We start from the raw sequence: 25,758 nt of genomic DNA, 5'->3' as shown, positions 1-25,758 counted from the left end.
GGGTGATCTGCTGCCAGAGCAACGGAAAATCCCCGCGGGTGCGGGTGCTCCCTGCGCCCGGGACTTGGCGGCTGCGGCGCTGGGCATGCCATGGGCTGTTTGTCAACACGTTTCGCAAGGGCCGGGCAGGGCCGGGCCGGGCCAGCGCGCTCCTGGAGCAACCGGAGCTTGGGAAACAGTCCCGCAGCGCTCTCCTCCCCCTCCCCATGGAGACATCGGCAGGAGCTACAGCAGGAATGGCACATCTGGGTGAGGCTGCTGTGCAGGCATAGACTGGTGACTACATAGGCTGCTCGAGAGATGACACAGGGCAGCAGAGCCAGCCTGTCCCCAGATAACTGATGATGTGCAGAACTAGCACAGACAGCCCCCTCGGGCAGGGAAGGAAGTGGGCACATCCTAGGGACACAGAGCTTCCATCAGGCCAGCCTGGAAACCAGTGTTATCCGTGCCACTGCCCTGGCTTGTGCTGGAGACAGCCCACCCCACCCATGATGTTGTACATGGTCAGGATCAGCAGGTGCTCAGCAGGAGGGTGTTGAGGAGGCACAGTTATCAGGAATAGCGTTCTACACTGCTGGAGGCACCCTGGAGCCCAGGAGATTCTTAGCTGCTCCGGAAATCTCAAAGTGCACCCCAAAGCCCTGCTCAAGTGGGAAAGGGGTGTAGCAGGGTCATGGGGTGGGTGTCACCTCCCCAGGGTAAAGAAGCAAAGCATGGCTCCCCCCCCAGCCCCTCGAAGGGGCCAGCAGCTCCCCTCAGCACCAAGGGGCTGTAGGGCAGCAGCCAAAGCCCCTTGTGGGGAGCAGGGGGAACGGAGCCCAAGGGTTTCTGGAGTGGGGACATGCAGGGAAGGCCATTGGGCTCCTGAAGCGAGCATGGCACAAGCCCCGGCAGCCGGGGCTGCGTGCACAGGCTTGGTGCGGGCCAGGCAGGCCGTCTGAGCAGAGGCATGCACAAACACTGTGCTCAGCGCGGGGGTGAACACTCTGTACTCTGGCTCTGTGCAGCGGGAACAGCTGCGGCGCGGCGGGGCAGGGAACGCCGAGCGGCGGTGGCGGAGCGACCTCCCGCGGCACGGCGCGGCACGGCGCGGACCTGGAGCTGAGCCCCAAAGCACCCAGCTCCGCTCCGGAGCCCCACAAACACTGGGGCTATCCTGACCCTTGGGAGAACTTTGGCTTCTGCTGAGGGCTGCAGAAACCGGCGGGTGCCCCAGGGGCCTCCAAGTGCCCCTCTCTGTGCCCAAGGAGCCGCCAAGTGCCATCCCGTGTAGTCTGGGGGTCTCTGGAGGCCTTTCCCTGTGTGCCTGGGACCTTCCCGTGTGCAATCCAGGGCCTGCGAGTGCTGCTGCAGAGCAGGGTAAGGCGATGGCCGAGACCTTCTCCCCAGCCCTGGGGTAAACAGGGAGGTACCCAACAGCGGCGTAACCCGGCCAAGCTCAGCATAAGACAGTTGACAGGAGTGCAGCATCCCTCAGCAGTGGAGCTGGTTAAAAGCAGGCTCCAATGAACCACCTGGAAATGCCGGCATTTTCTGTGATCAGCTGGGAATTTAAGCACCTGAGTTGTTGTGTTTAAATCAGAACCCTCTCAAGGTCCCTTCCCTTTTCCCCCACCCGGTGTTGTTCTACACAAAACTTGTTTTTTTCTGAAGATTTATTTTAAGGATAAATTCCAAGTGACTCATTTTGCAAAGGGAAGAATTGTGCTTCATTTTCCTTACTTTTACAAAAGAGTTTTTTCTGCGTTGGGGAAAAGAGCCAGCACAGCTTTAGTGGCTTGGTGAGGGCCACCAGAACACAGTACCGTTGATCAGCATCACTCTCTGCTTTCCCCTAGCTCCTGAGCCTGTGTTGTGGCTCCTGGCTCAGCAGTGGTTACTGATGGAGCAGCTCCTAATGCCTTCCTGCCGATCTCTCATGAGGTTTTAAGCCTTTGGTAAACAGTGCAACAACTGGGGATAATGATAGGCATAACTTCCCGGAATGCAAGGCCCTGAATCATGTTTTCCTTCTAGCTAGGTGATGCACCTCAGGATGAGGTGGTGGGACGGTTGGATGTGTGAGTTGTGTTGCATATTCCCAACCTCCTCACTCTTGGCTGCTCAGTTTTTAATCAGATTGGAATGAGCTGGTTGATCAGTGTGTGTGTGGTGTTTGCCTGTTTGGTTGGCTCTGGTAATTGAAAAGCAGCCTTAGTCTTTTTGACCTCCGGCTTCCAGATCTTAGTACTTCATTTCCAGAGCACCTTCCATCCCATTTTTTCCATTTTGCATGAAAATGAAGCTCCACTGGGCTACCATGGATTCTGGTGACTGTGCTCTGGCTTGGATCCCAGGAAGCTCACCAGCTCAACCTAATGACAAACAGCAAGAGCTGCTGCCTGGGCAGCACTGGTTACAGTGGGATGAGCGGGGACACGGGGAGCTCCTGCCAAGTACGTGGCAGCTGATCTGGCCTGAGTTTCAAAGCTCTGTTCTTGCAAGCTGAAGACAAAGATTAAGGGAGACACTTTGCACAGTAAACAAGAGGCCAAAGTGGGGCTGCTGGGGGAAGATCTCTGCTGAACCTCCTGAGCAGCAGAGGAAGCCAAGTGCCAGGACTCAAGGGGGTGAAACAGCAAACCCACCGAGAGACTGGGGACAGAAATGGCAGAAGTGGCGTTGGGATTACATTTAGGAGGGATGTTCCCTCCCTGCCTTCTCCCAGAGGACACGTTTCACCCTTCTGGCTCTGGAAGAAACCTGTGGGACAGCTGGCACCCAAGGCACTCCTAAGCCCTGAGGAAGCCTCGTCATCCCTACTGCCAGGTCTGGCAACTGCCGACGCTGCCACATGTCACAAGCTGGGTTTTAGCAAGCCCTGGCTTACAGTTTCTTCTGAGCAGGTGACCTGGGGCTCTGTCAAGCCTCAGATGTGCAGGTGGCAGGGAGGGTGAGGGCACACACAAACCTTTCCAACCTGTCCCTGTGTCATAATCTGAGGGCGCTCGGTGTTGGGGGGGGAAGGCAGAGGCCACGTAAGAATCCAGATAAGGCCACAGGTATTCCAGCAGTACCAGGGAAATGGAAAAAGCAGCTTTGAACCCACCTTTGCACTTGTTTCCCTTGTCCTTGTGGAGTACAGGGCTCCCTCACCTCTCACAGCTGGCAGGGCCTGCCTAGGGAGCAGAAGAGCTTGGTCGACCCTCGGAGCAGCCTCCTCTGTTTTCCTAGGGTAGGGGAGGAAGGGCAGTCAGGGAGAGCAGCGTCCCCTGTGCTGCTCCGCTCTCCCCACGGGCACCAAGCCTCAGATACGAGTCTGTAAAACGAGCGCTGTTATCAAGATGACTTCCTTTCCACTTCCAGCCGAGGCTGTATGGGGCAGAGGCCACCGCAGCACCCCGTGGGGCGCACGCTCCTGTGAATGCTGACAGCTGCCTTTGGGGTCATCGTAAAGGGGTTTCACAAGCAGCCGATCCCATCTTCTCGGCGGGTCTCACCGATCACGTCATAGCCAGCTCTGGAAGGCGAGGGGCGCCGCAGGGCACCTCTGGCGCTGCTCTGGAAGCCGTGACTTGTTTCCCTAGAAGCAGCGGCTCCTGAACTCCAACCCGGGGGGTTGGGATCATCCCCGGAGCTCCAGGAGCCGTGATCAAGTGACGGGAAAACCGCGGTGCTTGTTTGAAACTCGCGTTACCGGCCGCGTTCACTAGGGGAAAGCTCGGGCGCGGAGCTCGGTGTTTGACATGCGAAGGGACGGCGCGACCGGGTGGCGCTTTGCGGTGGGGAGGCGAGGTCCGGCGGGTCGGAACCACGCTGGGACTGCCCGGGGGCGCCGACCGGTGAGGCCTGTCCCGGCGGCGCGGTTGCCACGGAGGCGCGTGCGGCGCGGCGCGATGTCGTCACTTCCGCGGCGGCGGGGGCGTGTCCCCCGGCGGGCATGGCGCTGTCGCGCGCGGAGCGGTGTGTCGCGCTGCTGCTGCGGCTGCTGTCGCGCGCTTGCCTGGCGCTGCTCGCGCTCGTGGCGCCCGGCCCCGCCCGCCCCACGCCGGCGCGCGCCGTCCCGCCACCGCGCCACCCGCTGCTGCTGCTGCCCGCGCGGCGGCTCGCGGCGCGGCTCCGCGCGCGCCAGGTGCGGCAGGACCGGGACCGGGCGGGAGCGGGGTGGGAGGGGCCCTGCGCGGGGCCGGTGCCCGTTCTGCTGCTCCCGGACCCTCGGAGCGCCCCCGCGTCTCACCGCGGGTCGCGCTGCGTTCGGTGTTGTAGGTGACGTGCATCGAGGTGGTCGAGGCATACGTGGATAGGATCAGAGAGGTCAACCCCCTCATCAACGCCGTCGTTAAGGACCGGTAAGCCCGGGGGCAGAGGGACGAGCGGATCGCCACTGCAGCCTTCCACCAGGCCCTGCCGTCCCCGGCAGGGTGCTGCTCCGCACCGAGCAGCCTGGGGGCTCCCGCAGCGGCTCGGCCGGGTGCAGGAGCGAGCGGCTCCTGCAGAGCTGGAAGGCTCCTCTCTTGCTCCCGGATCCTCTTCTGGTTCCTCTCCTGTTCCCTGGTGCCTGCTGCCTGCAGAGGCACCTGCTACTTGCTTGTCCATTGGGGCTGGCGCATCCCCACTGGCTGCTCCTTTCCAGGTTCGAGGAGGCCCTGCAGGAGGCCCGGCAGGTCGACCAGCTGCTTTCGGAGGGCACTGGCAATGACTGCCTGGAGGAGAAGTTCCCCTTGTTGGGGGTTCCCATCACTGTCAAGGAGGCCTTTTCTCTGCACGGTGGGTTTGTCTTTGCTTTTCGGGCACATACTCCCCAGGGTGCCTGGAGGGAACCAGCATCCCTTTCCTTGGTCCCCTTCCCATGTCCTCACCACCTTTACCTGCACTCACATTTAGCCCCCAAATGCTGCGGGTGCCCTCGCTGGGTACCTGCTTCCTGTATCCTCCTGGCCCTGACGGCTCCCTCTGCCTGCTGACCCTGGCACCACAGGGATGCCCAACACGTCTGGCTTGGTCAACCGCCGGAATGTGGTCGCCACCTCGGATGCCACGGTGGTGTCGCGGCTGAAGCAGGCTGGTGCCATCCCGCTGGGTGTCACTAACTGCAGCGAGCTCTGCATGTGGTATGAGTCCAGCAACAGGGTCTACGGCCGGACCAACAACCCCTACGACCTGCAGCGCATCGTGGGTGGCAGCTCCGGTGAGTCCCAGCACCTCAGCATGGTCCCTTGGCACAGCAAAATGCAGCAGAAGAGCTCCTGAGTGCTCTGCAGGTTGCTCTGGCTTGCTGACTGGCTCCTGTACAGCTTGTGGGCCTCTTTCCTGAGCAGTCCAATGGGCCATTTGGAGGTCCAGCTGCTTTGCACCTCGTAGCCTTTACTCCCAGCATTGCTTGGGCTCGCTCTGCCTTATTCTGCATGCAAACAGCAATGCTGGTGCTGCACTCTGGCAGGAAAACCCCTTTGGCACATGTTTCCTAGCTGTTCTCCAGACATGGCTAAAGCTGGGGCACCTCCCACCCCATCTGTGGGCAAAGGGAAGCAGCCACCATGAGACGCTCCTGCTTTGCTCTATAAGCCCGTGTTTTCTGCTGTGCTTTCTCCCATGTAGGAGGGGAGGGCTGTGTCCTGGCAGCCGCCTGCTCTGTCACAGGCGTGGGCTCTGACATCGGTGGTAGCATCCGAATGCCCGCTTTCTTCAACGGAATCTTCGGCCACAAGCCCACAACAGGTAGAGAGGGCACAGGGATCTCCTCTGCTTTCCTCCCCAGCAGAAATGCCAGGAGGCGGAATGCAGGGTGCGGAGGAACCTGTTCTGAACACTCCTGTGCTTGCCGTGATGGGGTTGCTGTTGGGAACAGGCAGGTTCTTGCATGGGGCAGCCTGGCTTGGGCAGTGGGAAGCTGTCTGATGGTGGGACGCCAGGCACATGGGAGGTGTTTCACCTCTGGTATTGCATCCTCAGCGTGAGATGTTTTCCCAAGGCCTGGATCTGCTGCTGAGTGTTTTTCCGCCTTCCCCTGCCCCATGCTCCTCGATGGCAGCTTCCTAGCGTGTCCCTCCCTGCTGCAGGAGTGGTGCCTAACGATGGCCAGTTCCCCAACGCTCAGGGGGTTCGGACCAGCTTCCTGTGCACGGGGCCCATGTGCCGCTATGCAGAGGACCTGGAGCTCATGCTGAGGGTCATGGCTGGCCCTAGCGTCGACAAGTAAGTTGCTCCTGCTTCAAGCTGCTCAGTTGGTCTCAGCTGCATTCTGGCCAGCACAGTGGGTCAGTGCAGGGGTAAGAACAGGTCTGTGACACCTAGGTTGCTTATTGGTTACGTCCCCCCTGGCTCCAGCAGGACTTGGGGCAGCTCTGGCCAGTGGGTCCTCCTTACAGGAAGACCTTGCCTGTGAGGTGCCCTGGCCAGCGTTGCTCAGCACAGCCCTTCCCTCCTGGGATTGGCCTTTCCTTGGGCTCTTATGTGTGCTTTTCCTGTTGTTGAATGATGCGTTTTCCATCCCACACCATGGCCCTGTTCTCCCAATAGTCCATGCTGCCAAGCAGCTGTTTATGTGCATGCACCAGAAAGGAGCAGAGTGGAGATGGAGCAGAGCAGGCAGGTCCTGCATCTTGCTGCAGCCTGCACGGGGCTGCTTTCTCTGTTACCACTTTTGTTTCTCATGGCCCTTGTGGTGCAGTCCCAGCCTTGGCCATGGCCAGGGTCTGTAATCCCAGGGTGCATTCTCGGAGAGGAGGATTCTCCGAACAGCAGCAAATATGCAGGACTAGCTGGGGCTGACGAGGTAGCGAGCAGCGGGTGAGCTGTGCCTGTGTGACACGCAGCAGCTGCTTGGGTGCCTTCAGGGACTGTCCTTCCCACCCCGATGGGTAGAGCCGGGTGGCCTGAGGCCAGATCGGGTGTCATAAGGACACGTTAACCGCTGCGTGAGCAGCCCTGGCAGGTGAGAGAGAGCCAGGGCCACATTTGTGCGCAAAGTGCCGTTCTCTTCCCTTCCCTCATTCAGGCTGAGGCTGAACGAAAAGGTGTCACTGGAAAAGATAAGGTTCCTCTGCATGGATCATGACGGTGGGTCTGTCTTTGTTTCGCCCGTGGACAAGGAGATCTTGCAGGCCCAAAAGAAGGTAGGAGAGAATGGAGGCTGGCTCCTGCTGGAGCACATCGCCTGATGAAGGGATGCCTGTGTGTCCATGGCTTTTCCAGGGCTGCCGTCTGGGTGATGCTCCTGCTGGAGCATCGCTAGGGGTGGCAGGGAGGGCACTTGGGGAGCCCCAACATTGTTACCGGACAGAGCAGGTCCCACTTCTCAGGGCAGAGGGATCAGGCAGGAGCTGCAGCATCCCCTGCGTGACAGCAGGGAGAAGCTGCCCTTGGGCTCCCTGCTGTCCCTAGTTCCCATGGGCTGACCGCAGCACATCACATCCTTGCAGAAACAAAACCTTCCTCCTCTCCCATTAGGTGGTGGAGCACCTTGAGAGTGAGCTGGGGGTCCAGATCCAGCACGTGGCCATCCACAAGATGAAGTATTCTTTCCAGATCTGGTCAGCCATGATGTCATCCAAGGACAGCGACGGGCAGGTGTGTCAGAGGCACGGTTTGAAGGTGCTAGGGAAGAGCTGGCTGGTTGGGACTAGCCGTGGAGAGCTTGAGGCTTCCCAGCGCCGGTGCTCTCTCTGCTCTGTCCCTCCATCCTCCTTCCATCTCCTTCCGAAGCCACACCACCCCTTCCCCTTTGCTTTCCCATGAGATGGCAATGTGGCTCCCTGCAGAGGAGCAGTGTGACTTAGGGAGGGAGAGGCCATTGGGCACGTTGACCTTTTCCATGCGAGGTGCTGTCCCCCAGCAGGTACCATCCTGCCTGGCTCTTGCCTCCAGGCTGTGTCTCCTGAGGTTTCTTCTGGGGTTAATGCCCGTCAGGAGGCAGGGACTGAGGCAGTGAATAAGCAGCTTTGCAGCAGCAGGCCTGGGGGTGAATTGCAGCCGCCGCCCCACGCTCTGTGCATGCAAAAGGGTTTTGTAGCATAAACTCCCGGGAGTGTTGTACCTTGTTTGTTCCTGCCACACAGGCAGAGATGAAATGTCAGCCAAGTCAGCCTTGGTGAGGAGGGTGCTCCTTGCCCCCTCTCTGCCTCCTCTTTTCTGACCCCACAGCCACGTATAACAGCAGTGAATGCCTCCAGGAGACATGGTTACCTGGAGCATCACCCCTTGCATCATGGCAGCGGAGGGGCACTGAAAGAGGCTGCTTTGGGGGCTCTCTCTCTACAGAGCAAGGTCCCCTTCCTGCTGTCCCTGGCATGGAGCGATGCTCCTGCTGCTGCTGCTCTGTATGAGTGCTGGAGCTATGTAATGCTCCCAACGGGCAGCTCCAGTGTGCAATGGGAGCAGCTCACGTCGGGATAATGGGACAGTTTAATGGGATAATTTTGCCATCTCCTGTCAGCCTGTTCTTGCTGCAGCGCGCTGCCTGGGCTGCTCATGGTGGGGTGTGGTGTTGTGTTGTGTTGCAGGAGGCGCAGCTCTTCACGGACCTGCTGGGAGACCACGGGAAGCCGGTCTGGCCGCTGTGGGAGCTGGTGAAGTGGCTCGTGGGGATGTCTTCCCACACTCTGCCAGCTATCGGTGAGGAGGCCGGGGCCAGTGCTGGGACAGGCGAGTTGTTGAATGGAAGCAGAGCCCTTGCAGCGCCCCGGGAGGGGACTCTGGGGTTCACATGGAGCAGCTTCAGGCTGATGTTCGTGATGGCAAATGGGATTGAATATCCTGAGAGAAGCAGTGAGGACAACAGAGCTGCAGGCAGGGCTGGCTCCTGCTGTGAGCCCTGCCAGAGCCGCTGCAGCCTAGAGGGAGCCAGCCAGGCGTCTGCACTGGGCTCATTTCGTAGCAGCATGTACCAGAGAACCCTGATGGGAGTTGTGCTGCTGCCTTGTGAGCGTTGAGGCAAAGCTGGGGAGATGCTGCCTGCAGAGCAGGGGCAATCCAATCTGGAGCTGGCAAGGGGGGAACTAGAGGAGGGGGGCTCTACTGAGGGCCGGGGGATGCTGCGAGTGGCCACACAGTGTGCTTCATAGCCTGCTTAACCATGGTGCTCTGTCTCTCCGTTCCTGCCTATGGCCTTGCCCTGCAGCCCTGGGGCTGACTGAGAAGTTGATGAAACTCAACCCTGGTGGGAATGCCAAGCTGGTGAGCATGGGGAAGAGCCTGCAGGAGGAGATGAAGGCCCTGCTGGGGCCAGATGGGGTGCTTCTCTACCCCTCACACCCCACCGTAGCTCCCAGGCACAACTCCCCGATATGCATGCCCTTCAACTTCGCCTACACGGGTGAGCAGCTCCAACCGCTCTGCTGGGTGCAGGCAGGGCTGCAGCACACATCCTCTCTGCTGCAGCATGGCATGCTCTGCTGTTCTAGCCAGAGCGTTTCCATCCCTGACAGCGGGTGTTGCAGCACAGAGAGGTGTTTCGCTGCACCGGAACATGGGGCAAGAATTATGCTCATGCTTTACAGTTCTGTGGCATTTGTAGCTGCTGTTGCAGTGGGGCAGGTCCAGTTGATGAGTGACCTCGAGGTGAGGGTTTACCCTGCCCAGAAGGATGGACTCACATTGTTAGAGCTGCTGAGTTTAGCAGCCACATGGGAGCTCTTGGACATGCACCTCTTGGAGTGCAGCTTGGGGCTCTCTGTGTGGCTTTCCTGCCACTGAGCTTGATGCGGTCGTGTTGCAATGCCATCTGGCTTTGCAGTGATGGAAGGACAGTGCCTGGGGCAGGACTGTCCCAGAGCAGACCTTGGCATGCCACAGCACGTGTCACATAAGTGTGTCATCACCTGTGGGTGCAGTTTGCTAACATGCTGCGTTAACACCAGCGATGTTCCTTTGGTTTTGCAGTGCTCTGGCAAAGCCCAGCTCCCAGGAGCCCAGTGATGGGTGATAGCAGCTGGGGTGGAAGAAAGCAAGAAGAGATTCATCCCGGTTGTGCTTGCTCTGATGTGATCTTCTCTCTTCCAGCCATCTTCAATGTCCTGGGCTTGCCAGTGACGCAGTGCCCACTGGGCCTGAGCAGCGAGGGGCTGCCGCTGGGCATCCAGCTGGTGGCAGCCCCTTACAACGACCACTTGACACTGGCAGTAGCCCGGTACCTGGAGGAGGCCTTTGGAGGATGGGTTTTACCTGGGAAAGTGTAACCTGGGCCCCTGGCACTGCAGGAGGCAGGGACGGAGACGGTGGTGCCCAGTGAGGTGGCGGCAGGCACTGGTGCCTGTTCCTGTCTCTGCACCCTCTGGCAGTGGCTGGCAGTGCCTCCAGCCCCTCCCTGCAGCATTTTCTGCCAGAGGAGAAACCTTCCCTCCTCACTGCCCCTCGGAGCTCTGGTGCTGGAGGCTGACAAGGTGTTCCTGGGCCTGGAAGTGCCCATCCCTGTTCCACCTGCTGCTTTGAGGACGCTGAGTTGAAGGCTGGGAAGATGAGGTGCTGCTCGGGGACAACTACCCAGCACCACCCTCGGGGTCCCCTGGGGGCACCCATCCTCCTTGGCCTTACCCTGCCCGCAGGGCTGGGACTGCACCCGCGCGCACTGCAGGCTTCCTGGCCCCTGCAGCCTCCCTGAGGTGCGACAGGGTACCCTCGCCCTCGCACTGAAAAGGGAGAGGGCCTGAGGGTGCTGTGTCAGCCATACACGCATCTCATGGCAGCGCTTTGTGGTGTGGATAGTGCCAGGCTCTGCCCAGGGTGTAGCTGGCGGGAAAGGGAGAAGGAGCTTTTGCTCATGGGGCTTTTGGCAGCACTGGAGGAGCTCTTGAAATGATCCTCTCTGTGTTGAGAGGGCTGAAGCATGTACTGCATGTGTCACCTTCCCCCTTGTGTCCCAGGGGATCACTGAGCCTGGTCGGCGTACCCTGCCCTCCTGAGCTGCCTGGCCTCTGCCCCAGGCACAGGCAGGAAAGTGGACTGCCAGCATGTGAAAGGTGTTTTCAGCGAGGGTGGTATTAAAGAGCCTGTCCTGTTTGCTGCTGTGTGTCCTTGTTCCCCATGGCTGTTGTCCTCCTGCGGGGCTGCTGTCCCCCAGGCACTGGCCTCGATTCCACTTGCGCCACGGGATGTGTTGAGGCTGCTGGCACTGGGTGCAGTACAGGGGCAGCAGTGAAGGTGTTGGCGTCTGCCCCAGGAGTGGCACTTGGCCATGCTGGGCTCTTGGTTTGAAATGCCTGGACTTGTGTGTGCCTGGCTACAGCAGAGCTGAGGGTGCTGGCGAGCTCCGGCCGTGCTGCTGGTGGTGGCTGTGTTAGTCTCAGAGGGGTTGCACAGCTATGCTCTTGCAAAGCAGAGTCCCTGCTGCTTTCTTTCCCCCATGGGCTGCCAAAGGCTTGGGGCTCACAGAGTGATGTCGAGCTCTGTGCGGGTTCCTTGGGGTCTCCAGGGCAGAGCAGGGTGTGGGGTGCCAGCTCTGTGTGCCCAGCCTCCAGCGCTGTTCTCAGTGTTGTTCCCAGCCTGTTCCCAGTGTTGGCTTTGTCGGGGGGTCCTGGGTTGTGCCTACCCTGTCTTGGTCCTGGCCAGGTCCCTGTGCTGCTGTCTGCTGTCCGCAGGACACTCGTGGTCCCTGCAATGGGGGATGCAGGCGCTGGGCACAGGTGGGTGCTGGGCACAGGCTGTGTCTCGCCATGCGCTGGCAGAGGGCACTGCTGAGCCGGCCGAGCCCTGCCCGCCGGGAGCCTGCAGCCAGATGAGACACCGAGAACAAGGAAGGAAGGAAGAAAAACCGCTGATCCAGGAAAAAGGGCACGAACCTCGCGGGCGGAACTGTTCGTGTGGGACGTCTCCTGCAACTTCCCAGCACGGTGCGGGAGGGAGCCCGGAGCGGAGCAGACGGCGATGATGCTTCAAGCCAACGCTCTGGGAGCCGGGCAGAGAGTGGCCGGTGCGGGGCTGTGAGCTGAGGGCGGTTGTTTAGCAGCGCGGTGGGCGGCGGCGAGGTCACCGTGTTCACTCTCACAGGTTCCTGTTACCCAGGGGCCAGATGAGCAGCTGCGTGGCCCGAGGTAAGGGGGGACCCTGGTTGCTTCGGGGTGGCGATGGGGGATGCAGGCGAAGGAAGCGATGCACAGAGCAGAGGGGGCTTAATCTCCGCCCTTTCAGCCAACAGGATGGCCGCTAAAACCATAGCTGTACAGAAACCGAGACGTGGGGAGGGTGCTGGGTCCTTCCCCCTGGCTAAAGAGGATGGGGACAAGTGTGATGGGGTCAGCAGGGACCATCCTGCAGCCACCCTCACTCCTGTGAAAGTGTTGCCTTTCCTATGGCAGGAGCAGCCCTGTCCCTGCCCACGCGGGCAGCCAGGTCCCTGCATTTCCCTTGGGAGTTGACTTGCTGCTGCTCTGCACCTCCACGAGTCTCAGGAGCGGTCCTAGGAGCCCCTAGTCCTTCCTGTGCCCTCTGCTGGGAGCCTGCTGCACCGTCAGGACGCCTTGTGCCATGAACCCGCTGCCCATGCTTTGGCTCCGGCGTTGCCAGGGCCTCTCCTCGGGGCTTGGAGACAGCAATTTGCAGTTGCCCATTCCCTTGTTTCCAGCTCTGACTGCTCACAAGGAACAGAAAGCAGGAGCATTTTATGCACACCCACCAAGGCAGATGTGGTCATCAGGTTAGTGCAGAGACAGTGTAACAGAGGAAAAGGAAGAGGCAAGAAGTGAGAGTGAGCCAGTCCCATGGATGTTCAGTCTGGCCAGGGGGATGCTCCCACCCAGCTGCCTCTGAAGGTGGCCCCAGGCACTGTGCCTTCACCAGGAGATGTGTCCCACAACCAGGGGGTGGCATTGGTGGTCTTAGAGCCTTTGCACGTGTTTCCCCACAGTATGAGGTTACCTGTGTAGCTGACCAGAGCAGGGAAAAACATCCCTTGGTAGCTGATGGGTGAGGTAAGGCCCAGGTAAGGAGAGAGTGGCCAGGTTTTGGAGAGAAGGGTGAGGAAGCAGGACAGGAGTGTACCGCAGCACCACCACAGCAACTCCCCGGGGCCATGCCTCCAGTGCCCAGTGGGACCAGCCTGCACTGTGCTTCACATGGACTTAGGTCTGCGCCGGGGACTTCTCGTTGCCTTTAGGAACAGACACGGGTCACCAACTGGGTGCAGCAGAAGGTCCTGCGGCACATGCAGGGTGCTGTGGCAGTGCAGGACACGTACCCACTGTCCCTGCAGGACACTTGCCACTGCAGCCCCTGGGTCACCTGCCTTGCTGCTGCTGCTTCACTCGTCTCAGGGTGCCACTCTGCCATGGCACTTGGTTCAAGTTGTGCCTGCAGCTGCTGCTTCAGGAAACAAAACATTTCCTTCGCTCCCAGGTTCCGGCTGCCTGACGTGTTTGCAGGTGGCAGAACCGCTCCAGCTCGCCAGTCCTCTCCCCTTGGCACCCAGCCTGGCACCCTAGAGCTGGGGACAGATGGACAGCTTGCCGCGGGATGAGCCCTGCACTGAGACTGCTCCTGCTCCTGGCTGGTTGCACCCTGCTTAGGGGTAGGTTGGGGTCTGGAGCTGCCACAGGGATCTGGGGGTGGCCTTGGCTGCAGTGGGGAAAGATGCACGGGGACAACTCTCAGACCTACAGAAGGCACCTGCAGGGAGGAGAGAACTGAGTGGTCTTCAAGGTGTGACAGGAAAGAAAACCCCAGGGTCACCAGCAGCCACGTTGGGGTGTCAGAGCCTTTCGCTGCTGGCAGGATGCTGCAGGGTGTGCAGGATTTGCACGTGCAAGTGCCGAGCATCGCGCTGACAGCCAGCACTGCCTAGGCCCAGGGAGTCGGTGTTTGCCAGTGCAGGACAGAAGCTGGGTGCTGTGAGGGGGGAAGGCCCCCGATGCCTGTGTGCAGTGGCTGAGGAGTGGAGTGGCGCTGCCTGACCCCGCTGCTCCCCTCCCCAGGAGCTCTGTTGCCTCCACGGGATGTGAGGCTGGAGGCACAGAACTTCCATGTGCGCCTGCGGTGGGAGCCGGATCCTGGGGCTGCATTCCAGGCCACATTCCAGGTGGAGTGGAGGAGGAGGTAGGTGGAAGGACTCGTCCTGCTGCCCCCTGGAGCCAGGGGGTCAGGATCTGGCAGGAAACACCCCCGAGTGACCCCACAGCAGAGCCGGCAGCAAGCTCTGGACGTGGCTCATCCAAGGCCTGCTCGGGCAGGGTTAGCTCAGGACTGTGTCCTTTGGGCTTTGACCACCACAGCCTGCCCAGGCAACCTCTTCCCTTTCCTGGTCACCCACCCAGTGAAACCCAACAGGGGCTGCACTGGGGTTTGGGTTGATTTTTTTGTTTGTTTGTTTGTTTTTCCCATATGCCTAAACAGAATTCCTGTTTAGCAAAATTCCTGTGCCTGCTGCCTCTTGTCCTTTCATTGGGCAGCACTGAGAAGTCTCCATCTTCTTTACTGCGTCATTTTGATAAGCCTGTTCCTAATGCAGCCCAGGATGCTGCTGGCCGGTGTCGGTGCTCTGCCATGCTTCCTCCTCAGATGGGATGGGCAGCCTTCCTTTTTGGCTAACAAGCTGCTGGAAAGGAGACATCCCTGCATTCTCTCCATGGGCAGAACCTCCCAATGGACCGATGCAGGTGCCTGCTGGGGAAACAGCACCGGCCCCTCCTGGGTGTGTGAGCTGTATTTTGACAAGATCCATGACATCTACTGGGCACGGGTGAGAGCGGTAGCTGGAGGCAAGCATTCTGAGTGGGCCTACTCCCGCGAGCTGCAGCTCTACAGAGACAGTAAGGACCAGTAAGGAGCTCCCTCACTCAGCTGGGCTCCTGCTCTTCCCAAGGGACCGATGGGGAGAGGGGGCCTTGGAGAGGGCTGGTGGGACATGGTGGGAAATCAAATGAGGATACTGGTGGGAAAAGTGCCAAGAGCCCTGACCATGCAAGGGGATAGGAGCTGCACTGCTGGAGAAGGGCTAGGTGAAGGGCAAGGGGACAGAAGATGAGGCACAGTGAGGTGATGACCATGGATGGGAGGCCCCAGGCCACTGAGGCACTGTGAGAATTTGGGTCTGTGCAGGATGCAGCAAGATGGGGTAGGAAGGACGATCCTTCCCAGGCTTTGCCTTATAAAAGCATCCCCTGTTTGTCCCTGCCATGGCTCTGGGAGGTGCTGGGCGTTCCAGCATGTGATGCTGGCACAGGCTGGGGAGGGGAGGAGTTGTCCCTCCAGCATTGTCTGCCACGGCTGTGTGTGAGGTGCCAGCACGTGCCTCTTCTCAGTCACAGGCTGGCTGTCCTGGACAAAAAGCCTGCCTGTGTTTTGGAGGAAGAAAAACTTAAAGACCTTCCCACAGGGGGTTCTCACAGTGAACAGAATGTGTGAGCAGCTGACATGGGATATAGGGTGGCTGCTTTTCCATCCCTTCTGCACCCAGCTGCCATGGAAACAGCTGCACTTTGTTGGAAGAACTGTTGGTGTACTCCACAGTGAGTCTCCAACTATCATCTGATGGCTCAAGATGAGGCACTCAGCAGCAAGGAGCAGCTCAGCCATGGCCTGTGCTGGTGTGACCAGAGACACGCTGAGCATCACAAAGATGTGGTGGTGAGCTTGTTTCAGTCACAGCACAAAGTGCCATCAGGCCAGGTCTGAGGAGGTTTCTGTGTGCTGGGAGAAGGATGTCAAACAGAAAAACATCATTTCTAGGGAAACAAGATGCTGCCTTCTGTTTTGGGGATTTTCATTTTCCTCTTCCCCTCCCTACAGCCATTGTGGGACCCCCCAGGTTGTCCTGGCTGCTCCACGGTGACATCCTCAGAGTCAATATCATCATGCCGCTCACTCCCTATCGAAGGAAAACTGGCTCCCAGAAGCCCGTTGACCGAGTGCTGCTGAAGCTGTGGTACAAGCTGCACCTGTACGAAGGGGACATGCTGGTCCAGGAGGTACGTCGTGGGGTTGGGCAAGTCGGGTGCCAAGTGGAGCAGTGCCCAGACCCCACTTCCAGCTAGCTCAGCCACACACCCCTTCTGCTTGCAGGTGGCCTGTAGACGGAGCGGGGAGAAAGCTCCATGCACCTTCAGGGACCTGAAGCCCAGCACACGGTACTGCGTCCAGACGGTGGCTGCGGACATGTCCCAGGAGCGGAGCCGTGAGGCCAAGCAGTGCATGATGACTGCCACGGGCACCGCAGGTGGGACCTCTCACCAGCTCATCTGGGGTCCTGCTTGTGGCATGGGCATGTGTGGAGCTGTGGGTCACCCACCCCCCAGCCACTCCGGCTGGGTTGGTGGCCCTGTGAGGATCTTTGTATGGGAGATAGAATCATAGAATCAGAATAGTTAGGGTTGGAAAGGACCTTAAAATCATCTAGTTCCAACCCCCCTGCCATGGGCAGGGAAAAGAGTTGTTCTCTTGCTGTCCCCCTTGGGCTTGCCCCGCATCTTCTCAACAGCCTGCCACAGGAGCTCTGGGGAGATGCAAGCATAGAGCAGGCTAGGGGGATGCTTGCTGGGTGGGATGCGGGATAGGATCTTTCCACCCCTCAGCCTGTTGTAACTTCCTCACAGGCTTTCCCTGGGTCCTCCTTGTTGTCCTGAGTGGCATCTTCCTGCTGCTGACTGTGTCCGGCCTCTGCTTCCTCCTGCGGCTTCTCTTCCCCAGCTCCTTGGAGACCCACCTCCCGAAAACACTTGTGAGTGAAGAGTGCTCCTCCCTCTGCCCCTGTGTGCCGTGGCTGAGTCAGGGTTCCCTGCACTTCCGAGGGGCTCAGCACCTCCTTTCCCTGCACCTCCTGCATCACCAAAACCGTTGTCCAACCCTTTGCTTTCCTGTTCTCCCTGGCTTCTGTGCAGAGATTGCTTGTGTCCCCAGGCAGGTGAGAAGTCTCCCATGGCCTCTGGCAGCTGGGGCGTAGCTTGGGAGCAGCAGCGTGACAGGACCTGTGGCCCAGCGCAGTCCCTGCAGGCTGAGGCTGACGCTAACTGTTTCCCAGCAGGGTCTCCTGAACGGGGAGCTGAGCATGACCATTAGGGCGCCCACCCTAGAGCCCCAGCAGGACTCCGTCGCCCTGCTCCTGCTGCCTGTTCCCTGCTCCCATGGGCCGCCTGCAGCCGAGCAGACATCCACAGCCCAGCAGCTCCTCACGGAAAGCCTTTCCCAGAACACGAGTGGCTATTGTGCCAACGGGTTTGGGCCGGACTGCCCGGAGGGAAGAGACCCATCCTGTGCCTTGCATCCGGTGCTGGGGCAGGTCTTGGGCTGCCAAGTCTCGCTGCCGCTGGAGGAGGATGGGGAGACGCGTAGTGGCGGTGATGTGCTGGAGCAGCCGATGCCAGTGGGACTGGCAGGAGACGGCTACACAGGTGACAGGGAATACCAGACATCCAAGACATTGCTCTCCCTGCACCCCCCGCTCTATTCTAAATGCCAGTGCCCAGCCCCTGAAGCAGGCAGCTGCCTTCCCCTGCCCAGACCAGGCAGGAGCCCCAGTCCGGAGTATGAGTGGGAGAGGCTTGGCCTGGCAGGGCGCTGGGTACCGCTCAACTCCGTGAAGCTGCCAGCCAGCGAGAAGGAGGAGGAGGAGAATGCGGGGCAGTTCGCCTCCACCCACCAGCCCCTGCGTGGCTGTGGGGCTGCTCCGCAGGCAGGTGACGGCAGCGGGCAGGAGGATGCCCCAGAGCAGGCAGTGGCGGGTGCACCCAGCCCCTGCCTGCCGCGAGCCGCTGCCTGCGGCTACGAGCCGCGTCCCCCGGCTGCCTGGGAGCGGTAGCAGCTGTGTCCTTGGTCACGGCATCGATAGAGCTCGAGGTGGCTCAGATCTGCCCGTGCCCGTGGAGCCAGAGCCGCGGCAGCTCCTGGGGCAGGTACAGGCTGCCATGAGCTGGTGGTGTCGGGATCTTCAGAGCTGCCCTCTGTGGTTTTGGTGCTCCTGAACCAAAGCATAAGGAATACATCCCAAAGCTGAAGCTTGAGACTTTTATCTGTTTATCCATCTACATGTGTGTATGTGTGTGTACAGTATATATATTAATGCAGATTTATGTCTTTACTCACGTAGAAAACTCTACTGAAAGAGTAGGTCTTTCATTTTCTTTTACTTGTCTGAAAATCCTGACGGTGCAGTGGAGCTGGCTTTTAAATGACATTAATTTGCTATGGAAAACTGGCTCCCCTCCTTGTTCTTTGTGTGTTACAGAACCACCACTGCCCTGCCTGAGAAGCATCTGGAAGAGGTACCAAGAGTATTTTGGGGTTTCTCTGGGAGAAAACTGCACCTGCAGCTGGTCTGTATGCAGCTGTTGTGTGGGAAAAGGCTGGATCTCCAGCTATAAACTGCTGGGCTGGTTTCTGATCCTGCCTGCCAGCACTGGGACAGGTTTCTTCCGAGAAGCCCTGCCCTGCAGTTGTCTCGGGGTGAGTTTGAAGCTGTGCCTGTGGCAAGGGAAACCCTCTTCCAAGTGCCAGGCAGCATGGTGCTTATCCCAGCCCAAGAGCCATTCGTTGTATTATCTCTTCCCTGTCCATCTGAGGAGGGGAGGGATAGAATGGCGCTGGGGGGCAGTGGGTGTCCAGCCAGGTGGGTTGACCCACAGGCACGTGGGGAGATGTGGTGTATTAAATAGGTTGGGCTGCATTTTGACAACAGGAAGGAGGTTGTCCCAGGAGCTGCTGGAAGGAGCACAGGTGCTATCACCACAAGCTGTTTGCTGCCAGCCAAGTTCCTCACAGGCTTAGCTGAAACAAGGCTCTAAGTTTCTGTAATTTGTTTCACTCTCTCTCTGTGATGGGCTGAAAACGGCTCCAGCTCCAGCACCGCTCCTGACGGTCACTGCGTGTGGCAGGGCAGCTGCTGGATGCCAAGTTTGGGCCGGGGCACAGCCAATGCTTTTGTAGCATCCTGCCAGGACCTTCAAGGTAAAAGCAACGAGCTCTGGTCTGAGCTGCAGCGCTTGGATCCCCACGGGTGATTCAGGCAAGTTACTCACTAGCAGCAGGGACTCTGCGTTCCAGTTCTGTATGAAACAGTGATGTGCATGCAGGGGGAAAAAAGGCAAACATGACATTTCAAGGTGGCATTTCAGCAGCTGAAGTTTCCGAGTGGATGTCAGAGAGGGTTTTTGTTTCACCTCGGATGCGTGAGTGGCTCTGCCAAGCCGCAGCAAGAAGACGTGATGCTCACTGCAGGGGTTGGAGCCGGGTCCAGGGGCAGGTCCCAGCCAAACTAGTGCAGCAGGACTCCTGGCTGGGCCCCTCCGTTGCTGCCACAGTGCTCGGGCGCGAGCACGCACCCGGCTCCCACTCTCCCTCCGGGGTCGGGGCTGTTCCTGGTGCTGCCTCAGGCCGGCGGCCGCAGAGCGGTGCCGAGCGCTGACTGCGGAGGTTTGTGAAAGCTCTGACTCACCGCGATCAATAGGCTGCTCCCGGCTGCTCTGCTCTCAGCTTCTGCCTGTCCCAGATCAAAGTGATGAGAGGAATGCAGCTGTAAACAGCTCTGTATTAGGCACAGCGGGGTTAGGGCTATGCAAGGGGGTATTTCTTATTACTGATTCTCAGACAGCTGCCAGCCTATAAAACTATTGGAGAGTGGAAAATGGCTGTGTTGGGGCTAATGGGACTTTTGCAGCCACCGCAGGGGAAATGGCACCCAACAAACCCAAGGGATGTGGCAGCTCCTGAAAGGATGCAGGGAAATTAAGGTCTACTATTTTGCAGGCTGCCAGGACAAAGGAAGGTCCCTATTTGTCTTTGAAAGCCATGGGAGGCAGAGAGCAGTGTCTCAGGCCAAGCTCTGGGGCTGGGAGGCTGCAAAACTGCTTCCGCTGCACATGCTGGCCTGGGAATGCCCATGCCTGCTTCCTGCATGTGTCTGCATCCAGGAGGTGCCATGTGCACTCTGCTGAAGGAGCTGTGTGTCACCAGCTTGTCACCAGCTGCCCTTGCTCCACAGGAAGAATGTTGGATGGAGAAGGCCGACAGTTTGTCCCAGCTCTTCCCAGGCAGGGCCCGTGAGATATGGCTGGTCCTTGTGCTCCCCATCTTCCTGATGCATATGTCAGGGGATCTCTGGCCTGTGGACAAGGAATGGGCTGGCGTCACAGCTCGGTGCCGTCCTTGTGCCCCCATGCTGCTGTGGGCGCACTGCTCTGCAGCTCTCTGCCCACACAGACAGCTCATGCTCCAGGTGATGCACAGCACAAGCAGAGCTGCCCTCTGGGCTGTGGGCACATCATCTCTTGTGATGCACGTGTGAATTCGGCAGGGTATCCAGGCTTTCTCCCTGTGTTGCCCCTCTCCAGGCCGTGCCTCCTGCATGTGTCCTGAGAGCTGAAGCAATGACCCTGTCTCCATGACTTTTCATTACATGACATGAAACTGACATCCAGGGGATGGAAGCAGCTAGAAAATAGGCTAGGTATGGATTTCTGTTAGGAGAAAGGTCTCAGCTGAGCAGTCCGCCCAGGCAGGATGGATGAACGCTTCACCTGATCCATCTCCCGGTCTGATCCGTGCCTGACAGGCAGGGGTTGGCAGACAGAAGTAATGATCTCCTGTCAATGCGCCTTCAACCATTCCATGAAAAATGAGAGCCTGTGCCTGGGCATGCAGGCACTGCCATGTCTCTGTTCTGTGGTCAGCAGGGCAGTGGTCAGCCTAGTGTTTAACAGACAGATGCTCAGGTTCCCAAGCATCCTCTCCAATGATCCACAGGAAAGACTCCATGATGTTCCACCCCACACAAGGAGAGGACACAAGAGATGGAGGAATATGGATCTCCTACCGAGATTTCAAAGGGACTTTCCTCTTGGCACCTCTGAAGCAGGTACTGCTCAGCCTGGCCAAGTCCCAGCCTTGGTGTGGATAGGAAAGAGCACCAAGCAAACTGTTTTGCCAGGAATAACACCCAAGGTTGATTTTCAGCTCCTGAGAGCGTGAAATCCTCTTGTGTCTGCTAGACTCTTCCTTGCTGGTCTCAGGAAGCATGGCACTTTATGAGCAAGGGTGCAAGCTGCTGTCATAGCAATGGTGGCCTGGCTGAGGCCACCAAAGAGAGCAGTTTCCACAGGCTTTCTCTGAATTACGCCTTCTAGGCAGAGATTTCACTATAATCTATTCCAGTTTGCTGACAATAAAGTCAGTTGAAAGTGAAGCTTGTGAATAAGATGGGGTCTCAGATGGGAACTGGAGAAACCTGGACATGGGAGAGCTGGGCCAGGTCCCTGATGACATGTGGAGCATGTGGGGTCTGCTCTGTACCCACATCTTTAGGGAGGATGCGTTAATCTCTCAGGAAAGCCATTTTTCATGACCTTGCCTCATGGTCATTGCTGTGGCTGCAAGGCCTCCATCCCTGACTCCCTTTTCTTTTGCAGAAATTAAAATGGGTGTTTAGGCCCAAACTAACCAGACTCCAACACTGGCTCTGAGCTGATCTATAGCTGCTGGCTGCAGAGGGTGAGCCTTGTCCCTTGCTGGGTTCTGCCATCAGGAACTTGGGCACCCCCTGAGGATCCTCAGGTGGACAAAGACTTTGCCACTGCTCTCCTGTTGCCATGAGATGTGAAAGGAGCAGGAAGCATGGTAACTCTTGGGGAGGAAGATCATGTAAAAAGGAAGTGTGGATCCACGTTTTGTCCAGATATCGGCCTCGCGCTCTCTTCTGATCCTCCTCCAGACCCAACCTGTCCATAGTTAAGGCTCCCATGGCACTTCGTCCCCCAGCACAGCACAGCCATGGTAAGCAGTGGAGCTTGTGAAAACCCAGTCAAGCATTTATCAAACATCCTCATTCTAGAGTGGCAGAGATCAAAGTGGGGGGAGCGCAGGGCCAGTCATCCCCCATCATCAGGATAGAGAGCAGGGACAGTTGTCGCCTGTCATCAGGATGGATGGCCAGCCCAGCAGCAAAGGCAACCCTCCTGATGAAAGCAGATCGATTGCAGAGAGGTGGAGGACATAAAAGAGAACCACCTTGACTTCCTCACTTGCAGACTCCCAGGAAACTAGGACCTTTACTAGGCTTGGAGAAGGAGAGGAGATGCATCCCCAGAGGATGGTTGTCACCTTGGCACTACTGCTGGGGGCTTGCTGCACCGGTGCTTACCCTGCCTACCCTGAGAGCGACAGAGCCCAAGGTAAGGACACCTGAAAGCTGGGTGGGATTTGTCGCTGTGCACCACGTTGTGGCTGGCACTGAACACTGTCTCCTATCCAGTGTTTCATGGAGGCTTGGCTTCTGCAGACATGCACAGTGGTGCAGCTTCCCCCTTCTTCCCTTGGGCAGAAACACCTTCTGCCTGGGGAGGCATTTCTCCAGTGCTCTTAGGAGCAGTGTACGGCCAGCAGGGTTAAACCCATTCGTAGCATGACCAGGTTGGACAGAAGACCATCCTGTACCCAAGGGATTGCTTTGGCTGTTGTGATCTGTGCACGGCAGAGTTTGGGTGATGTGTTCAGGTACGCTGGGGTGACAGACAACGTTTCCCTGGAGATCAGCCAGGCTGGGGCGTAAAAAGCATCCTTTCGGCTCGGTTTTCTTCTGACACCCTGCAGGAGGTGAGGGAACTGCAGCTCATGTGCAGAGCAAGGGGTGCACACTGGGTGACCTGGGAGGGACTGGGTGAGCTCTCCTCATGTCACAGGGCTGGTACCAGCTTCCCCACCAGCCGTGAGACCTGGTGCCATGACACCGGCTGACTGCAGCATGTGCTGGGGCTTCGCTGCAGCTTGGGCAGAGCTTGAGTCCCGAAGGACAGTGTGACCTCAGCCCCGTGATCCGCTTCTGCAAGTGGCCCTGGAGTGGCGCTGGTGGCTGCCCAGGGGCTGCTCTTGGCTGACTCAGGGGGACTTCCAGAGCTTCAGCAGCCTGACCGCATGTCTGAGGCAAAGGGAATTCAAGGCCAAGTCCTTGGGATTGCTCAGCTCCTGGAGCTTGGAGGAGCTTCCTGCTGGCTGTGCACAGATGGGCACTGAAGGAGGGATGGGTCAAAGAGTAAGATGCTGGAAAGCCCCGACACACCAGCTGGTTTCCAGTTAAATACACTCAGACAGCAAGGGACTTGCTGCCTGAGTTGTAGCCATGTGTCTAATGACTGGTTTTGTGGTGACCTTAAATTACCCCTCTCCTCAGAGCAGCGCAGACAGACTGCCACGGGACAGACTCACCCCCGGGAGATTCCTGCTTGTGCCCACCTGAGGTGCTACCTGAGACACCAGGATCTGGGCTCAACCCTCTCCGGCTAAGAGAGGCCAGTCAGGGGTGCTTGGAGCTGCCCTCAGAAGGGACTTTAGTGGCAGGGGGGATGCTGGTGGCTGATGAGGACCTTCTCCACTGCCTGCTGCAGCCATGCTGGAGGCAGTGCCACGCAGTGGGTGCTGTGTGCCTTGGCTGGTGGCGCTATCTCCCATAGCATCCTCACAGGTGAGGTGACAAAGCCCAGGTTAGATAAGTGGGATTGAAAGCTGGCTGTGATTCATGACACAAAGTCCAGCTGGAGGCCAGTCGCCAGTGGTGCATCCCAAGGGTTGGTAAGAGGAATTACTTTGTTTAACATCTTCATTAAGATGTTAATGATGGAAGATGGGACAGGGTGCACCCTCAGCAGTTGGCACAGAGCTGGGAGAAGTGGCTGATAACACCACAGGGTCATGCTGCCATCCCGAGGAACTTGGATAGGCTGGAGACATGGGCTGAGAGGGACCTCGTGCTGTTCAGCAGGGAGAAACACTGAGTCTTGTCCCTGGGGAGGAACAACCCCAGGCTCCAGCACATGCCAGGGCTGTCTGGTCAATGCCAAGTTGACAAGACAGCAATGTGCCCTTGCAGGAAAGACAGCCAACAGTGTCCCGGACTGCATTGGGAGGAGCATCACTGCAAGGCGAGGGAAGGGATCCATCCCCTCTGCTGAGGTGATGCTCACAGTGCCATGGGCGGTGCTCTGGCTCCTAGCCCAGGCTGGCACACATGGCCAGGCGAGGGGATGTGCTCTAGTCCCCCTCAAACAACCTGCCTGCCATTCCTGGGACCTGCAGACCATGCTCAGGCTCTCCATCTCTGCATCCCACTGAGCAGGGAACAAGTCCGTCTCCAATGAGCCGCTTTGTCCTTGTCACTGTCTCTCGCTTCACCCCAGCCCTCAAGCCAACAGATTTTAGCCTGGCTGACGGCGCAGGTGGCTTCATGGCTGAGAGCAAGCCTGCAGCAGGACTCTGGCCATCCAAGAGCCTGAACCGGGCTCTGCCTGCACCGCGGGAAGAAGCAAGCCATGACCAGAGAGCAGCTCCTGGCAACGGTGAGTGTCAGAGCTCACGATGAGCTGGATGATCAGGGGACTGGAGCACCTCCTGTATGAAGACAGGCTGAGAAAGTTGGGGCTGTTCAGCCTGGAGAAGAGAAGGCTGCGTGGAGACCTCAGAGCAGCCTTCCAGTATCTGAAGGGGGCCTACAAGGATGCTGGGGATGGACTGTTCATCAGGGACTGCAGTGACAGGACAAGGGGTAACGGGTTCAAACTGAAACAGGGGAAGCTTAGATTGGATCTAAGGAAGAAATTCTTTACTGTGAGGGTGGTGAGGCACTGGAATGGGTTGCCCAGGGAGGTTGTGAATGCTCCATCCCTGGCGGTGTTCAAGGCCAGGTTGGATGAGGCCTTGGGTGACATGGTTTAGTGTGGGGTGTCCCTGCCCATGGCAGGGGGGTTGGAACTGGATGATCTTAAGGTCCTTTCCAACCCTAACTATTCTATGATTCTATGGGGCTGGTGTGGGGGCACCAGGATGGTCTTGGATAGACGAGGGGTTGCATCCAGGAGGAAGGAGTGCTGAAGGCTACATGCCCCAGGGGAGATGGAGAGGAGCAGGTGGTGGTGCCATGTCCTTTCTCCCCTGGCCCCTGCCCCCTGCCCTGCATCCACAGCCCCCTGTGCTCATGGCATATGTTGTTGTTTTCAGGAGAGAAAAGCGCTCTCCAGGAGGATGTCCCTGGACCCTTGGTGAGTGGAGGTGCCCCTATGGCTTGGGGGCAGCCCAGGGGAGCACTGCTACTCAAGGGACTCCCTTGGGCCAGCTCTCCACTGGGTACCTGCAGACCCCATCACTGCTGGCCACCACTGGGGACTGAGGCCTCCCCACTTGGGGACTGGCACTGCTTCCCTCACTGGTCCAGCAGTGAGGGGACAGGGCTTTGGGGCTGCTTTTGCCACATGGGCGCCGCACACGGGTGATGGGGCTGCTGTGCCACAGCAGGGTGAAGACCTTGAGGCATTAGTCTGGAAGATGGTGGCCATGGGCGATCTCCAGAGCCAGGGGTTTGCCCAGACAGACCAGGCCCCTCCACAGCCCAACAAGAGAGGTGAGTGCCCAGCACCCAGCAGGTCCTGGAACCCAGCCCACCTGCACTGACCTGTGTCGTGGTTTAAGCTGAACCCAGGACAACCTGCAAAGAGGCCATGGCAAGGAGGGGCCGGGCTTGGCGTGGAGATGCTCATGACTTGGGGTAGAGGGTGCCCGTGATGTGAACTGAGGCATTCAGCTCCCAGGCTGTGCTCCTAGAACTGACTTCAAAGCCAGAGAGCCTGGGAGAAGAGATGGACATCTCCCTTCCTTTTAACTTTCCAGCTGTAGCCAAGTGCTGCCGCATCCCCTTGCATGGGTTCTTTTCCTTCCCTCCCAGCTTGCTTCTGGAAATACTGTGTCACCAAGTGAGGGTTTCAGGAGGAGCTCTGCCAGCTGCATCCTGCCGCCATGATCCCAGCGCCTTCCATCCACATCCGACCCTGCTTGACTGATTGCACTGAGCTGTGAAAGGGCTCTGGTCCCCTGTGGGAAAGC

At 58.6% G+C, this 25,758-nt stretch overlaps 2 protein-coding genes across 18 annotated transcripts; both read left to right on the top strand.

Moving 5' to 3' along the window:
- Positions 1–1,690: 1,690 nt before the first annotated feature.
- Positions 1,691–21,437, top strand: FAAH2 (fatty acid amide hydrolase 2). Of its 14 annotated transcripts, none has more exons than XM_080624728.1 (12): positions 1,691–4,114; positions 4,249–4,331; positions 4,616–4,749; positions 4,961–5,170; positions 5,581–5,700; positions 6,042–6,177; positions 6,980–7,097; positions 7,432–7,551; positions 8,484–8,595; positions 9,101–9,295; positions 9,982–12,008; positions 12,273–13,375. In XM_080624728.1, exons 1-11 carry the CDS (start codon positions 3,923–3,925, stop codon positions 10,155–10,157), a joined length of 1,596 nt encoding a protein of 531 aa, XP_080480854.1. In that variant the 5' UTR covers positions 1,691–3,922; the 3' UTR covers positions 10,158–12,008; positions 12,273–13,375. The 14 variants fall into 14 exon arrangements, with proteins under 14 accessions (XP_080480854.1, XP_080480855.1, XP_080480846.1 ...); XM_080624729.1 differs by lacking the exon at positions 12,273–13,375 and adding an exon at positions 12,106–12,122; XM_080624720.1 differs by lacking the exon at positions 12,273–13,375 and having other exon boundaries at positions 9,101–9,156; positions 9,982–10,150.
- On the top strand, positions 21,384–25,741 carry LOC308224607 (uncharacterized protein). Of its 4 annotated transcripts, none has more exons than XM_080624732.1 (6): positions 21,384–21,510; positions 21,605–21,666; positions 21,921–22,064; positions 24,063–24,221; positions 24,880–24,920; positions 25,171–25,715. In XM_080624732.1, exons 2-6 carry the CDS (start codon positions 21,633–21,635, stop codon positions 25,327–25,329), a joined length of 537 nt encoding a protein of 178 aa, XP_080480858.1. In that variant the 5' UTR covers positions 21,384–21,510; positions 21,605–21,632; the 3' UTR covers positions 25,330–25,715. The 4 variants fall into 4 exon arrangements, with proteins under 4 accessions (XP_080480858.1, XP_080480860.1, XP_080480859.1 ...); XM_080624734.1 differs by lacking the exon at positions 21,384–21,510 and having other exon boundaries at positions 21,529–21,666; positions 25,171–25,279; positions 25,601–25,741; XM_080624733.1 differs by lacking the exon at positions 21,384–21,510 and having other exon boundaries at positions 21,529–21,666; positions 25,174–25,715.
- Positions 25,742–25,758: the final 17 nt, after the last annotated feature.

The sequence above is a fragment of the Psittacula echo genome (genome assembly GCF_963264785.1).
Source record: "Psittacula echo genome assembly, chromosome: 8".
Taxonomy (NCBI): Eukaryota; Metazoa; Chordata; class Aves; order Psittaciformes; family Psittacidae; genus Psittacula; species Psittacula echo.
Note: the sequence above shows the minus strand (reverse complement) of the source record. Positions and strands in the feature narration are given on the sequence as shown.